At 61.6% G+C, this 15676-nt stretch overlaps 1 protein-coding gene across 1 annotated transcript; it reads right to left on the reverse strand.

The window, feature by feature from the left end:
* Positions 1–436: 436 nt before the first annotated feature.
* Positions 437–7153, reverse strand: SOX12 (SRY-box transcription factor 12). Its single transcript, XM_075900880.2, has one exon. The coding sequence runs from the start codon at positions 6639–6641 to the stop codon at positions 5652–5654; it is 990 nt and encodes a 329-aa protein (XP_075756995.1). The 5' UTR covers positions 6642–7153; the 3' UTR covers positions 437–5651.
* Positions 7154–15676: the final 8523 nt, after the last annotated feature.

The raw sequence follows: 15676 nt of genomic DNA on the forward strand, positions 1-15676 counted from the left end.
CCAGCTGATGGGGGATGGAAGTGGTTCCACACTAGGGATGGAGGAATGGCAAGGCAGGGAACCGCTCACCTCAGTTTATGGCCAATGGGATCAGCGGGGGGCATGGATCCAGATAAATGACCCCCTTAACCCTCATGCCCAGGCCCCGCCCCCAGCCCGCTCCTGCACCCTTTGTGTCGTCATGGGTGGTTGGCCGGTGGTCCCCAGAAAGTTTAGTGTTGCACAGGGTGGGCCATGGGCCAAAAAGTTCGAGAACCACTGAGCTGGCTGGATCAGAGAGAGAAGCAGGCTATTCCAACCCAGGGCTTCTTGTGCGCAGAGAGGGAGGGTCTGACACCGCTCCGACAGCAGTGTAAATTGGGAGTCACTCCGCTGTGATCAGTGGTGCAACACTCGTGTCAGCCTGCGAGTGCAGGAGTTACATCGGAGACAGAGGCCGACCAAGAATACACTTTATTCCATAGTCACAACAATCAGTATAACCATTAGCCGAGCGTTCACATCACCGGTCCGGGACATTTCACACACACTGTTCGGCTGTACCAAGTGCTGTTCCTTCCCCTCATCTAAAAGCCTATTTCTCCAAGACAACAGATACAGGAAGCTCGTCACTAACACAACATTACAAAAGAAAACCCAGAGCGCTTGTAGCACCATTTGCAGGCTGGCGGTGTCTCTCCGCCGACCCCTGCAGACAACTGGAAAGCGTTGGGAGAGGTTTGGGAGAAGGGATGGGGGGGTCCACATCCCCAGAGCCCTGCTGGCCACAATCCGTGGAGTTTGTTCCTGAGACAAGTTTTTCTTTATCTACATCAATGACTCGAATGGGTCACACACACGCGCGCGCGCATGGCAGAAAATTACAGGCAGCAGGGACGGGGCGGGCGGGGGGGGGACAGTCACAGCAGAAACTAGCCAAGCGGTAGAATGAGAGAGAAGTCAAAACGGGAGGAGGGGGAGGTCTCTAAAGCACTAAAACCACATGTCACAGCAGCTCACAAACTCTTTTCTCCTCGGACAAAGGGAAACAAGAAACGCCTAGCGCAAGGGGCGGGGAACCTTTTTGGTTCGGGGGCCGCTGACCCACAGAAAAATCAGTCGGGGGCTGCACACCATGGTGGGGGGAGGGGAGCCCTGAGCCTTGGGGGCCGGATGGAGGCAAGCCGGGGGCCCCCAGGCCTTAGGCTCCCCACCCCTGGCCGAGAGGAAGGGGGAGCAGAGAGGAAGCAAAGGCTCTTTGTGCTTAGAGACTGACGAGGAGCCTTCCCCTCTCCCCGCGGCCCTGCTCACACCGGCCAGGCCCGGCTCTGCGGCTCTCCTCAGGCCTGCCCGGGGCCTAGTCCTGAGGGGGGCGTAGCCTGACGCTTTGCAAACGAAGGGGAAGCAAAGCCTGCTTTTCCCCGGGGGGGTCTCAGGCCAGGCCGGGGAGTGGCCAGTCCCGTGTGCCTGAGGCGGAGGGACCTGCTCTGTCAGATACGGAGACAGGGTTGGATGGAGCCCGGTTTGGCCCGCAGCCGAGGGGGCTCTGTGATTTGCACCAGACTGGAGTTTCCTCTACCTGAGACCACCCCCCCCCCCCCAGAGTAGCGGGAGGGGCCTGCAGTTCTGAAGGGCACATGCGCAGGGACCCAGCAGCGCGGAGCTGCAGGGGTGGGGGAGGAGGAAAAGCAGCTGGCCGATGAAACCCCCCGCTCCCTCCGAGCGTGAGGGGCGATGGCGCAGCCCCCAGGCCCCTTCCGTTCTCCTCGCCCCTTCCTCAGAGGCCTGCTGAGCGGCCGGGCTGGCGGAGAGCGGCAGATGCTCTTGGAGAGGCAGGTCACGGCTCACACACGCTCCCAGCCAGGCCACCCCAGCCCATGCACCCTAGGATAGCACCTTTGGGGGCTCTGGTTCTGCCCCCTAGTTGGGGCTGATCTGCTCCAAGGCTGGCTGGAATGTCTTGGACAGGTGCAGCCTCTCAGCCCCCGCACACCTGGCTGTTCTGTGCTCCCCGAGCTCTGAGCATGGACCATTTCCCTGGGGGCTACCAGAAAGCGTGAGCTCCCTGCTCAGGCTGTGGGTCTGCTGGCTGCACCTTGCCTGCTGAGCTGTGCCCTCCTGCTGGTCCTCCTGGTCCTGCAAATACCGACCCCCCCCCCCCCGCCCCATGAAACCAGCGCCACTCCGAACACACCCCATCTAGCCTCGTTTATCCCAGGGCATGCTGCTGCTCTCCAGGCATTGTCGGGATCTGCCAATCAAGTCCGGGCAGCGGGGGTCCCATGTGGCCCTCCGGGTAGGAGGGCCCATCGTGAAAGTCACATGCACCAGCTGGCGGGACATTCCAAACACCCAGCCTCTTTCAGTGGGGCTCTGCGGGGATACGGGGCCCTGGAAAAGCTGGCTGGATGGAGGCCTCGGAGGGCAGCGCAGCACCACCCGGCTCGGGTCCCATCGGATGTCAGGGTCCGAGAGAGAGCAGGGTGGTGCTGGCAGCCAGGACAGGTGGCAGCAGAGCCTGACTATCAGGCACGCTCCTGACCAGTCAACGCTCCCTTGGAAAGTCGCCTGGGAAGTGTCTGATCCCTGCGCGCAAAGAGACCGATGCCCCGGGGCCTGACACACCCAGAATCTGCATCCCCTGCTCCAGAGCTAGCAGCCCGCCCTCCTGGCTCGCAGGAACAGCAGGAGCCTCCCCAGGGAGCCCCGTGCCCGCAGCCCCCGCCAGGAGCACCGGCTGGGTGCAGGGGACGTGGCTTTCTCACGCGGCTGGCTGGCTGGCCTCGCCGTGGGAGGGCTGGCCAGTGCAGCGAGGCTGTGGAGGCTGGTGGCATCTGGAAGCAGGCTGGCAGAACCAGCCCCTTAAAGGTCCAATGGAAGCCCATTTAAAACACTGGGTAAGGACCGGCCCAGCATAGGCCCCTGCGGGCAGCAGGGCACGCCCAGGGGCTGCCGCTCTTGGGCAGAGCTGAATCAGCACAGGACAAGGGGCAAATTCCAAGCCGGCGCTTGGATCCTAAAGGCTCTGGGCAGCCTAGAAAGCACCGGAGGAGACGGCCCTCCTTCAGGCAGCATGTGTGCAGGGCGAGTCAGCGGCTGGATTCCTGAGGATCAGAAGGGATGGGAAGGACTGTCTCCAGGCTGCTTAAAAGGACTGTCTCCTCTGTGTGAGGCTGAAACCCTCTGAGATCCGTGGACCTGCCAGGTGTCCTGCTGGGCACGGAAGGGGGTGGGGCTTTTCATTACAATGAGCCTGTCGGGGGGGGGGGGAGCTGCGAGGGGGGCGGGGAAGAGCTCTGCATTAGGACCTCGGTCCCCGCCTTGCGCCACTGCAGGTGAACGGGCTGCCTGAAGCAGGGGATTCGAGAGCATCTGGAACGTGTGTGGCTTTCCCCGGGCGGCTTGGCTTGCGGAGGTCTGTTCCGAGCCGCTCTGCATTGTCCCGGCTCGCCCGCCTGGCTGGAGGAGAGGGGAAGGGAACATGCCTTCTGCTCGGTCCGGACCCCCTGCTTTGTGCATCATTTGCATTATGGTCTCAGTGCTCTTTGAACCTAATTTATAAACTGGAATCCATAGACACACACACACACAGACAAATCTATCCTATTTCCCCAGCGTACCCCGGGAGCTCAGCTGGGGGAGAAGGGGGTGGGAATGTCCTTGGGAAAGGGCTTCCTGAACACGCCCACTTGTCCCCGTTCAAAGTCTAACACCTGGGCCACTGAAAACCAAAGCTGCGGAGCTCACGGCCGGGCTCGGACGCCCAGAGCTGTCTCCGGGAGGCCCTGCACTGGCCTGATGGTCAGGGGCACCCAGCGGAGGTCCGAGGTGCTCGGTGTCTCTGACGATCATGCCGGCGTGAAGCCCCCGGACGGTCGGAGCCCGCTGGCTCCTGGGGCCTGACCGGGTCCTAGTGAGAGTCTGAGTGGATCCCGCCCCCCTCCTGGCTGGGGGCACGGGGGAATTCTCACCTACAGTCACGGGGCCACCCTGGAGCCCGGAACAGGGGAGGCAGCGCCACTGAGAAACGAGGGGGCAAATCCGGCCCTGACTTCTGCAGCAGCTTTCAGGGTGCTCCCTTTCCTGCAGGGGCCTGCCTCCCGGGGGGCAGAAGGGGCGGCAGACGCGGCGTCACGCCAGAGTTCCCAGGCTGGGGGGGCGTCTTCAGGGCTAAGCCCCGTCCCAAGCTGCCAACCCGTTGCCATGGCGGCCGTATGTTTCCAGGCAGCAGCGGGAGGAGGCGGTTTTGCTGCAGGAAGGAGACATGAGCAAGACAAGGAAACACCCAGCCACAGAGCCCTTCATCTAGGACACTCCCTGCCCGGAAGCTTCAGGGCATTCATCTGCAGGGAATCCTGCCCCACGGCCCAGCTCCACCCAGGGATGTGGGCTCTGGGAACAGCCCCATGCAGCGGGCAGGGCAAATTTATTCTTCCTTCCATAACAGACCCAGATCAACCAGGCATCTGGCTTTGTTGCGGCTGCTCCCTTTTGGGTGGTCGCTAAAGGCACATTTCCCTGTGGCTTCCTTCCCCAGCAAGCCCTGGATCTGCACCCTCTGCCCGCAAAGCTGCCTCCCCCGGGCACGCCCTCGGAATGGGGCCCGGGCGAGACCGGCACGGCTGGCCAAGACCAGGCAGGGCTGGCGTGGGCGAATCGCCAGCCACGCCAGAGCTCCAGGCTGGGCCGCTCCGGGCTAGAACCAGGGTGCCACGCTGAAGGCAGCAACATGTGCCCCTTTCCCCTCTGCCTTGGGCTCCCTTCCCTAGGAACGGGCTCCCCACACGGACGGTGCCGTTGCCGGCACCAGCGTCTGGAGAGAGGGACAGCAGCCTCTCGGATCCACGTGCAAATCACGTGCGTGCAACTTCGCTCTTTCCCAAAGTGAGGTGCGGGGAGCGCGTGCGCGCTGTTGCAACCGGGCAGGGACGGCGGCTTGTCCCCCCCCCCCCCCCCGAGTCCCTGGGTGTCGGAAGGGTGGGACGGCACGAGTCGGGCACGCTCCCTGACATCCCTCCGCGCCCAGGGACGGACGGACCCGGTGGGGCTCTCTTCCCAAGGGCTGTCGGAAGGAAGAGTAGGAAAAACGAAGGCCGGTTTGGAAATGCACTGAAATCGACGCAGAGGGAAGTGGCGCTACCCGGGCAGGCAAAGGAGCGGGAGGGAGGCGGGAACCGTGCCTGAAAATTCACCAGGAGCGAGGAGGCGGCCTCTGCTAGCAAGAGAGGGCAGGAGGAAAAAATATGGGGTAGAAGCGAGATGGAGTGGGGGAGGGTCTCTCGGCAGTGGAGGAAGGGATGGCGGCAGAGCTGAGCAGCAGCTGGAAGCAGGGGTGGGGGAAGGGGAGACGGGAGAAGAGGTTCACAATGAAAACCTGATTAGACAGTCACATTTCATGGCAAGATAAAGGCCCCCCCATCCCCCCCAGGCTGGGGGAGCGCCAGGCGAGGACCCAGCCCAGCCCCCGCGCTGCAGTCCCGGGGCGCCCATGCGAGCGCCGGGAGAGGTGGGTGTGTGCAGCGGGGGAGGGGTGGGCAGGGGAGCGTCTGCCTTTGAATGCGTTCAAGGCAAAATACCTGATTCCTGCATGTAAACAGCTGGTTTTGTGTTTTCCTTCCTGTGGTTTTGATACGACCTGATTGTGGAAAAGAGTCACCTGCCGGGCGCGGGACTCAGTACGTAAAGACCAAGTCCGAGATGCTGGACATCAGCCAGTCCCCGGCAATCATCTCCCTCACCTCGGGGGTGCAGTAGTCCGGGAACTCAAAGTGAGAGGCCACCCCCAGGGGGAAGAGGTCAAGGTCTTTGTCGAAGACGGACCAGTCCAGGGCTCCGCAGGCCGGGCTCGGCTGGCCTTTCCCCGGCAGGACACCCAAGAACTCTTCCTCCAGCTCTTCGTCAGAGGAGGGCGGAGGGGAGGCGGTGGACATCGGGGAGGGGGACCCGCTCTCTGGGGAGCTCACCTGCTCCGGGAAGGGCTCGGCGGGGGTCTCGGGGTCCTTCGCCTGGCGGGGCTCAGCGGAGTCGCCCCTCTTGCTCCTTTTCTCCCCAGCCGCCCGCCCGGCGGGCACCAGGTGCCAGAACTCCTTGCCGGCTGCCTTGGGGCGGTCCTCGAAGGGCGTGTCCGACAGCCGCCCCTCCAGGAGGTCCTCTTCCATCTTGAGCGTGGCCTCTCCCACCGGGCAGCCGGAGTCTGCCTTGGCAGACTGCCTTCTGCTGGAGGGCACCCGGCTGAGGACGGAGGGTTTTATCTTCACGGGCAGTCTCGGCCGGGCCTTGCTGGCCCCTAGTTTGCCCTTTTTCCTGGGCCGGTACTTGTAGTCGGGGTAGTCGGCCATGTGCTTGAGCCGCAGGCGCTCCGCCTCCTTGACGAAGGGGATCTTCTCCGAGTCCTGCAGCAGCTGCCACCTCCTGCCCAGGCGCTTGGAGATCTCGGCATTGTGCATGTCCGGCCACTGGTCCATGATCTTCCGCCTCTCGTGCTGCGACCACACCATGAAGGCGTTCATGGGCCGCTTGATGTGTCCGCTGGGCGTCTTGCACCAGGCAGGCTCGCCCTTGGCGCCGGCATCCTTCAGGAGCAGCGAGTCTTTGGCGGCCAGCTGGGGACACACCTCCCTCTTGGACTCGGCGCGGCTCCTCATGCTCCTCTGCTGGACCATGCTGCGGCGGCGGCGGACGGCTGGCTCCCGGGCGCTAAAAGCCAGGCTGGGCTCCGTGCATTGTCCGCACGACGGGGCGGAAGGAGCCGTCTGCCTTGCTGCGGGCTGGGGAGGGTCTTCGGCCCGTCCGCCCCCTTCTGCGCGCCCCGCAGCCCGCGAGGCGACGCGTGGAAGCGGCGTGGCACCTCCTCTGCCCGGCCTCCCGGAGACGGGGCGCGCCGCCGGCCGGGCTGGGGGCCGTGCACACGGCAGGCTCGCTCCGGAGCCGGGGGGCTGTCCGAGGTCCCGCCCTGCAGCACGCGAGCCCCCCGGGGCAGGGGCTGGGCGCACGAGGAATCGGTCCCCGCAGCGCCCGCCTCGCTCGCCAGCTGGAGCCGCTGTCTGCGCGCCCGCCCCCTCGCTGCCTCTCTCCCCCTCCGGTGCCTTCTCCTCCGGCTCCGCCGAGCTGTCAGCTCCCCCAGACTCTCCGCCCCTCGCGTGCCGTCTGGGGGCTGCACCAGCCGCCGCCGCTCGTGTAAACACCCAGGTGCGGATTCTGTCAATGGGAGGCCCCGCCCCGGCCGGCGCGTCATTGGTTGCAGGGCAGGCAGGCCGGATTTGCATCCCCCAATAGGCGTGCGGCGAGGAAGGGGTTGCTAGAGAGAATGTCAAACTTTCTCCTGCCCCCCTCCCATCACTTACCTGGGAGCTGCACCAGCGCTGGGCTGGCTTGGGGGGGCACCAAGCCCCAAACTCAGGGGGCCCCTGGCGAGCCAGGCCCAAGCCTCCGCTTGTACAGCGCTGTGCGCCGGGACCCTCTGGGGGGAGGGGAACGGTGAAGGATGAGGCCAAGAGACTCTCCCTCGGCGTCGCTGGCCTTCTCGGAATGACCCCAACGTGGCGCCACTCTTTGCAGAGATCGGAAGCCGGCCCAGTGCCTGCCCCAAAGAGCCTGCCTGCTGCCCCAGACAGGGATGGGGCAAGGCAGGGCGGTTATCCCGAGCCACACCACTGCCCGTCGGGGTCTGCTGAAGCCCTTCGGAGGCCTGGGCCAGGAGCCGAGGGCCCAGAAGAGGAGGGCGGGGTGCGAGGTGAAGAGGGGGCCTGGAGCATGCCTGGGAGAACGGCGTCGGGCTGCGCTCCCGTTCCGGTCCATGCCGGAGGCCGCTCTCGGCACAGTCAAAGCAGCAGGCACTCGCGCCTGGCGCGCGGTCAGAAGGCTCTGCGAGCGCTGACGCTGTTAGAGTCCTGGGAGAGCCCACGAGGTCGGACTGGGTCTACAGGGTGATGTCGCTACAGCCAGCGAGTGACACCCGCGACACGTGCGGCCTGTTGTCGTTTTACAGATGGGGAAACTGAGGCACAGCAGGGCAGTGACTGGCTCGGGGTTGCACTGTGAGTCTCTGGCAGAGCAAGGGCTGGAATCCAGAATGCCTGACTCTTGATCCAGTGCTGTCACCAGGAGCAGCTGGTGCCCGTGGGGGAGGGGGTGCAGGGAGGGGCACCCCATTTGGCAATTAATATTTTGGCAAGGGCATAGGGGGGCAGTGGAGCTCCTGCGTGCTACCACGAGTCACCTACGACCCCCCTACACATGATGCTCTTGCTTCTAGCTCCCCATGCATTTTCCTTCCCTGCTCCAAGGAGTCACCCCTTGCTCTTGGTCTGATCCTTTCTGGAGGAGCTGTGCTGCTCGGTCTCTGGCCGGGTGTCACGATGGCACTGCAAAGCACCGCCAGTCCCGCGCAGGAAGCGAGCGGCAGAGGTGGTAACGCGCCCCCTTTAACTGCATCCGCAGAACCCAGCTGTCTCCCGGGCCTGAGCCTCCGCGGCAGGCGTGTGATGTACAAAGAGGCCGACGCCACGGAGTCAGGATCCCTGCATGCTCCAGGAAGGGCAGTGTTGCTGTGCTGGTCTTGCATCGATAGTAGCGGTGCTCTGACCAGGCTGCAAGCCTCCTGCAGCTCTGGCTGCCCTTCTTCACCCAGGCCGGAGGCAGGCCCAGCGGGCAGCTGTGGGGTGCTACTTGCGGGCGCGGGGCGATGGATACAGGCTCAGAGGAGCCCCGACAATGTCTTGGTTTTAGGGATCTTGTTGCGAAATGATGCTCAGTCCATGTTGGGGCTTTAGGCCGCTGGAGTTTCAGGGGCCGAAAATGGGCGTAACCCGCATCGCCAGCCCCAGCTGTTCCGAAATCACGAGTCAGCACCAAGGCCAGGAGACTGCTCAGCCAATCTGGGACTTTGCAGTGGCGTAGCCGCGGGTGGGCCTGAGTGGGCCATGGCCCACTCACTTTGCATCCAGGCCCACTCACCCATGCAGCCACCAGCCCTCCAGCCCGGGTTGCCCACCTGCCCAAAGTCTGGCTACACCACTGGCGCTTCGGCCTCGCCTCCGAGTTTCGGAGCCTTCGGGGTTAGTGTGGGCAGCCACAAAGAGTAGAAACTGACTCCTGGAAAGGAATGTCAGCCGAGCGTCTCAGGCAATCCCCCGACTCCAGGGGCTAGGACTGTCCCGAGACGTGCGATAAAATCACTAGTGTTGGGCTCCCACTGTGACCCTCTGGCAGCCCAGCGACGGAGCAGCGGTGGGCCCCATGCCGCCCATCGGGGCTCTGCGCGTGGCCCGCGAGATATTTCGTTTATCGGTGCTTACCCGCAAGGTCCCCTGATTCCGTTTTTTTCCTGACTAGTGTTCCTAGAGTGACAGGCAGGTAAAGCCAGGGAAGGGGGGCTGGTAGCACACAGCACAACTGGGCGGGCCGCGTTCTTCCTCTGCAGCCAACCCCAGCGCTGCGACAGTTTAGGCAGGCCAGCCCACGCATCCGAGGGACGCCAGCCCGGAGAGCAACACTGCCCTGTCCCGGGAGACCGTCTTGGTTATGGCCTCTGAGATGAAGGAGTCCTCTCTTGCGGCCCACTCGCTAGCCTGGCTTGCCCAGCTCTGCCACAGTGCGGGAATACAGGGGGTCCACACATGGGGTCAGCAGGAATGCCTGAAAATCACACGTGCAACCGGCCGGCCACCTACGTGCGCCGGGTAGCACCGCAGCTTCCATGAAATCACACGTGCAACCGGCCAGCCACCTACGTGCGCCGTGTAGCACCGCAGCTTCCATGCAGTTGGGCCACAGACGAGTTTAGCCCATTGCACTTGGCACAAAAATATTACCTTTGTAGCCAGGGCATCTCATTTACATATGTAAATTGGGTAACGCTGCTTGCCCCATGAGTACTTTACTACTGCTTATCTGCAGCCCAGTAGACAGCAGCCTGGAACTCGCAGTCCATGCAGAATGTGGCAGCCTGTTTGGCCAATGGGGTGAGCATGTAGGACTAGATCCCACCTGCTTTTCACCGTATGCAACAGAGCAACTGCTACATTTGAAAGATGTGGAGAAACTGGAGAAGGTCCGGAGAAGAGCAACAAGAACGATGAAAGGTCTAGAGAACAGGAGCTGTGAGGGAAGACTGAAGGAATTGGGCTTGTTTAGTTTGGAAAGGAGACGACTGAGAGGGGACCTGACAGCAGTTTTCAGGTATCTAAAAGGGTGTCACAAGGAGGAGAGAGAAAAATGGTTCTTCTTGGCCTCTCAGGATAGGCCAAGAAGCAATGGGCTTAAACTGCAGCAAGGGACGTTTAGGTTGGACCTTAGGAGAAACTTCCGAACTGTCAGGGTGGTGAAACACTGGAATAAATTGCCCAGAGAGGTTGTGGAATCTCCATCTCTGGAGATATTCAAGAGCAGGTTAGATAAATGTCTAGCAGGGATGGTTTAGACCAGTGGTCCCCAACGCGGTGCCCACGGGTGCCATATGTGTGCCCGCCTAGTGACCAGGGCCGGCCCGAGCCATTCTTGCGCTCCGGGCCCCTGGCACATGTGCAGCCCCCGTCCTGGGGACATGGCGTATGCATGGTGCTGCCCCCGGGCGCGCGGCACACGCACGGCCCCATCCCCGCACAGCCTGGAAGCCCCAAAAGGTTGGGGACCACTGGTCTAGACAGTCCTGGGTCCTGCTGTGAGGGCAGGGGGGTGGACTCGATGACTCTCGAGGTCCCTTCCAGTTGTAGGATTCTATGATTCTATGCTTGGTTTGTGGGCCACGCTTACGGGGAGCAGGGGTCTGAAGGACCCTTGGGTGCTTGGTTGCTTTCCTTAACCAGTCCTTAAAGCCCTGTTTGGTGAGCCATTTTGTGTATCCACAGTGACACTCCATCCTGCTAGCGGCCCTGTTCCCTGCTGGTCTGGGAAGGAACTTGAGCGCCACGTTTCCAAGCAAGTCGTTCGGGGACCGTTGGGGACCCCCGATTGCACATGGCGGCTGTTACCCTTGCAGATTGGAAACGTGCTCTTGGACCGTTCCCTTCCTTTCCACGGGAAGTGACCAGGTCTGCACAGGCACCATAACGTCGCAGTGACAAGGGCATTGTCAATGCACGGTAGCCAGGCGGAATCCGGTGCAAATCTGGCCCGCTGTGGCCAGTGCGGTGCGGGGGTAGGTGCTGGAGGTACTGTCGGAGGGAGGGGGGCAGTTCCTTTCGGGGGTTTTATCAGCCGCTGCTTGCATCCTGTAATTGCACTTCAGCCTGGGAGGGGGGCTGATGCATATGTATTACCATTGCTATTTGCATATGGCAGCGCCGGTCGCCTTGCAAACGCAGGCTTTGTGCTGGCAGCATGGCTGCCCCATGGCCGCTTCCTCTGACACCGTCTCTCCCGAGCGCATGTCGCCGTCGTGCAAACGCGGTGTGCACAAGTCCAGGTGCTCACGGGGACTCTGGCTACCAGCGAGCACCTAACCCATCAGCTGCAGCACTCCCATCCTCCAGCGGAGAGCCTTCCGCACAGGCTCCGGGCTGTAATTGCAGCTTTTTATGGCTCTGGGAGCGTGACTGGGGTATAATGAGAAGTTGGCTCCCCCTCCCCCACCTGAGAAAGGCTAGTCAGTGATTCCAGAATTCCCGGCTCCGCGCCACGTGTGCAGAGCAGAGGAAAGGGGCCGCGTCCGGCACTGACGAAATGCAGGGCGGTGCTGGCGGCGGGGCGCTCTGCTGCACGGCTCCATGGGAGCTGGAGGCACATGGGGCGGGTTAGCTTGGTGTGGGTCTAGGGCCTGGGGTTTGGGGTCCTGTGACTCTGCTGCTGGGGAGGCGGCCGTGTGCCCCCAAATCAGATGCTGCTCTAGAGCTTGAACAGGGCTGGAGGCAGGCGTGGAACATCTGCTTCTTTCCCAGCTCTGACACTGACTCAGGGTGCAGCCCTCTCTGCCTCAGTGTTTCCATCTGTAAAATGGGGATAATACGACCCGACCGCCCCCCCCAGGCTTTGAGAGCCTTGGGTGAGGCTGCTAGGTCCGTGCCCAATGTTTGTGATGTCTCTCAAGACAAACTGCCCACCTCGGGGCCAAAAGAAAATCAGGAAGGAGATTTTCCGGCCTTGTGGTGATTACTCGGCCTGCCTGCAAAGCCTTGGCATTGGCGACAGCTGAAGCAGCCGTAGCTGCTCCTCCGGGCATCCGAACCCCTCGCTCCACTAGAGCGTGAATCATCCGCCTGCGCCGGGCTGGGTGTGTCCCGGCCCTGACCGGCGCAGGACAGCGAGGCTGTCGGTCTGTGCCATCATCCCCACAACGCCCCTGTAAGCGGGCACACGCGTCCTCTGCAGACGCGGCCCTCCACGTGAGCCTGCCATCTCCACAGCCGCCAGCAGAGCCAGCCTGCCAATCCGGCCCCCGCCCCACACACGGGCACCCACACAAAGAGCTACCCGCTGTGCGCGACGGCGAGCTAAGCCCACGCCAGCAGGCCAGCCTGCCCGGCCATGGGGAAGGCCTGCCCCGGGGACTAACACAGAGAGCGCAGGAGATCACTTCTCCCAGGCACGGGTCAGGCCGAGGGTGTGAGGACCGGGGGAGGCTTGGCGCGGCTCAGCCCGGCAGGCGAAGCACCAGCGCTCAGAGACGGAGGCCGCAGGGGTCCGGGCCGAGTTGTTGCACGGATGGGCCCCCTCTTGGGGGCTGTGGCATGGCCCCGGTGGAATTTGCGGGGGCAGAGCATGCTCGGGCTGACCCCGGCACAGGGATCTCTGATGCAAGGCGAGGCAAACGTCGAGCGGGCCCGGCTGGGGCCAGGCTTCCTGCACGCGATGTCGGCCCAGGCTGATGGCAGAGAGACGCAAACCAGCATCCAGAGCTTGTGCGGGAGCTGCTGAGCCATTTCAATGAGGAGGCAAGCCAAGAGGGGTGGGGGATGGGTAGGGGGGCAGAGAGGGGAGCGTGGCTCTTAAAGGCACAGGAGCCTACATCTGGCGCTTACTGCAAGAGGGGACTAGACAGAGGGCAGGACGGAGGCTGTGACCTTGGCGTGGCCAGCGGCAGCCTGGGAGGCTCCTCAGGGCTCACTGTCCAGCCGTGGGAATTCAGTGTGTGAAGGGAAGGAGGTAGGATGGATGGCGGGTGCATAAATGGCAGATGAGCCCAGCCAACATCAGCTGTCTCTGGGATAGTCTGGCATCTCTCCCCCTCCGATTTCCAGAGCCACTCCAGACTGACACCAGCGAAACTAGAGTGGAATGTGGCCCCGCCTCTCTGGCACGGGCCCATTTATATGGTATATCCTCAAGCCAGTGCACTGCAGGTTCACGAGGCGTTGACATGCTTCTAACCAGGGGATCCCCATACCCAGAGAGCGAGCTGCCCGACTGACATCCTCAGCCTCCATTTGGACATGGAGGGGTGGAATTTTGCACGCACACGCACGCGTGCGCACACAAACACACCCGTGTGCACATGCCGGATTGCAGGCCTCGGTTTACCGGCTGTGTTTGGAAGCGTAGCCTGAGACGCGCACAGGGATCCTCGAAATGTAATCCGTTGTTTTAAAACTCGTGTTTGGAACTTTGCGATCACAGGGCTCATGTTTCAAAAACGCTCTGTGCTCTGCGGCGGGGTGTGCTAAAAACCCCACCCCGCACGAAGCCCTCCAGAGCCAGCCGCCTGGAAGCAGTGGAAGAATGCACAAAGTGCTGTCAAATGCACAAAATAAACACAGAGGAGGGGAAAAAACAGAGCAAAAAGATCTTTGTCGCTAATCTCTTTCAGTTCTAGCAATCGCAGGTGTTTCTTATAGCAACCGTAGGTAAACCGTTTCCAGAAGGAAATGCGATTTATGAATTGACTGTGTCCCTTTAATATTTCATAAGCTAACAATAGCGCTTCTGTGTGGAAAACGGAGAGCTTCTAGCCTATGGGCCTCATCCAAAGCTCACTGAAATCGATGGAAACCTTCCTATTGACTTCAGCCGGCCTTCGGATCAGAAAACAGAGCAACCTGATGTTAAACACCCAGGGGCAGGAAGCAGTTCAGGAAATGAAGACCCAGAATAAAACTAATCCCAGTCTTTGAGGAACGGCTTGTCTGTATTCTCGTGGGATCCTGGAATCCTGTTCCGTGTGCTTTGTAACCGCTCTGAGTACCAGAGCGCGGGTGGGATATGAAAATCAAATAGAATTTTATAGTGTGACGTATGACACTGGAAAATGCAAATGCCAAAGCTCTTTGAAATGTACAAACACCTTCGAGGATGCCAGGCGTATGGAAATACGATTCTCTATCAAATTTAAAATTCTCACGAAAAGATCCCATCTATGGACAATTGTGTCTTTGTGTGTAAAATTGATTTTCCCAGGATCCCAGGGCTAGTGCTGGTAAAATGTTACTTTAACTCTTGTTTTATGATGTATTTTATTAGACTTAGAACTTATAGTGCCGTTCATCAAGGGATGTCAAACTCAAGCACTTGGGAGGAGGATGGGCTAGTGGTTACAGCTCAAGACTCCCAGACTCTATTCCTGGCTCTGCCACATATCATAGGACCTTGAGTAACGATGTGCCTCAGTTTCCCTACCTACAAATTGGGTTAACTATGCCCCTTGCCTCGTGGGCGTGCTGCGAGGCTGAAATCACTCTCTAAAGCCTCTTGACATTCTTGAACTGGAACCAGACAACACCTGCTGGGGACTGTTACGCCAGCCACAGGGACTGTTGGTCGGTGGCCTTGCCCCGGGCATCATGTAGTGACGGTCCCAGATCTGGCTCAGCCTTGTAAATGAATGAATCCCTGGGGTGGCCCCCGGGCAGGTCCGGATATGCACCCTTCACCCCTGGGTGGAGATGCTGAGAGGGGGTCTTCAAAGGACAGCCAAGGCTACATGTACGACTGTCCCTTTCACAAATGCAGGCTCCCGGGGGGAAACAGGCGACTCGCTGACACCTGGAGCCGGGTACAAAAGCCAGGAGTTCTGATTGCCAGTTCTCTGCTGTAACCACTTGGTCCACCTGCCCCCCGTGTAATGAGTGCACCTGTTCTCAGCACGGAGCACACAGCCCCGGGGTTACTTCGGACAATGCTCCAGCTGGGGCATTGCCCACCGCCTCGGAGACCTAGCCCCTTCCAGTTTATTTCCAGCCGGCTCAGAGGGCTCAGGTAGCCGCAGCGTGCAGTCGGCGCTGGGGAAGAGGGCGCCGAGCTGGCAGCCGGGCCGGGGTGCAGAGATGCCGGTGCGCCCCGGGGAAAGGACGCTGGCTCGGCGTGTGGAAGAGGGGTGGGTGGCATCACTCCAGGTGAAGGGGCACAGTGACCATCACAGAGCCGGGCTAGGCTGGGCTGGTTAAAACGGGCCGATCAACCTGCCGGGATGCACCTGGCGGAGAACCAGGGCCTGGGAAGATGGGCAGGGTGGGTAGATCCCACTGGCTTCCGGACACATAGATGTTTTTCCTACCAGCCTTCCCAAAGTGACAGGCAGGGAAAGCCGGGGCTTGGGAAGGGGGGGCTGACCGCACACAGCACAGACCGGCAGGCTGGGCGCCCCCCCTGCACCCAATCCCAGCCCTGCGACGGCTCAATCCGCCCAGCCCGTGCCTTCCGGGAACACAAGCGTAGTTGGCAAAACTGTCCTATCCCGGGATTGTGCCCATCTTCCAGTGCACTGAGAGGTAGGGGCCCCCCTGTGGCCCACTCAGCAGCCTAGGCTGCCCCTGGCTGCTCTCAAGAG

Source organism: Pelodiscus sinensis, chromosome 17, assembly GCF_052426305.1.
Source record: "Pelodiscus sinensis isolate ZL-2025 chromosome 17, ASM5242630v1, whole genome shotgun sequence".
Taxonomy (NCBI): domain Eukaryota; kingdom Metazoa; phylum Chordata; order Testudines; family Trionychidae; genus Pelodiscus; species Pelodiscus sinensis.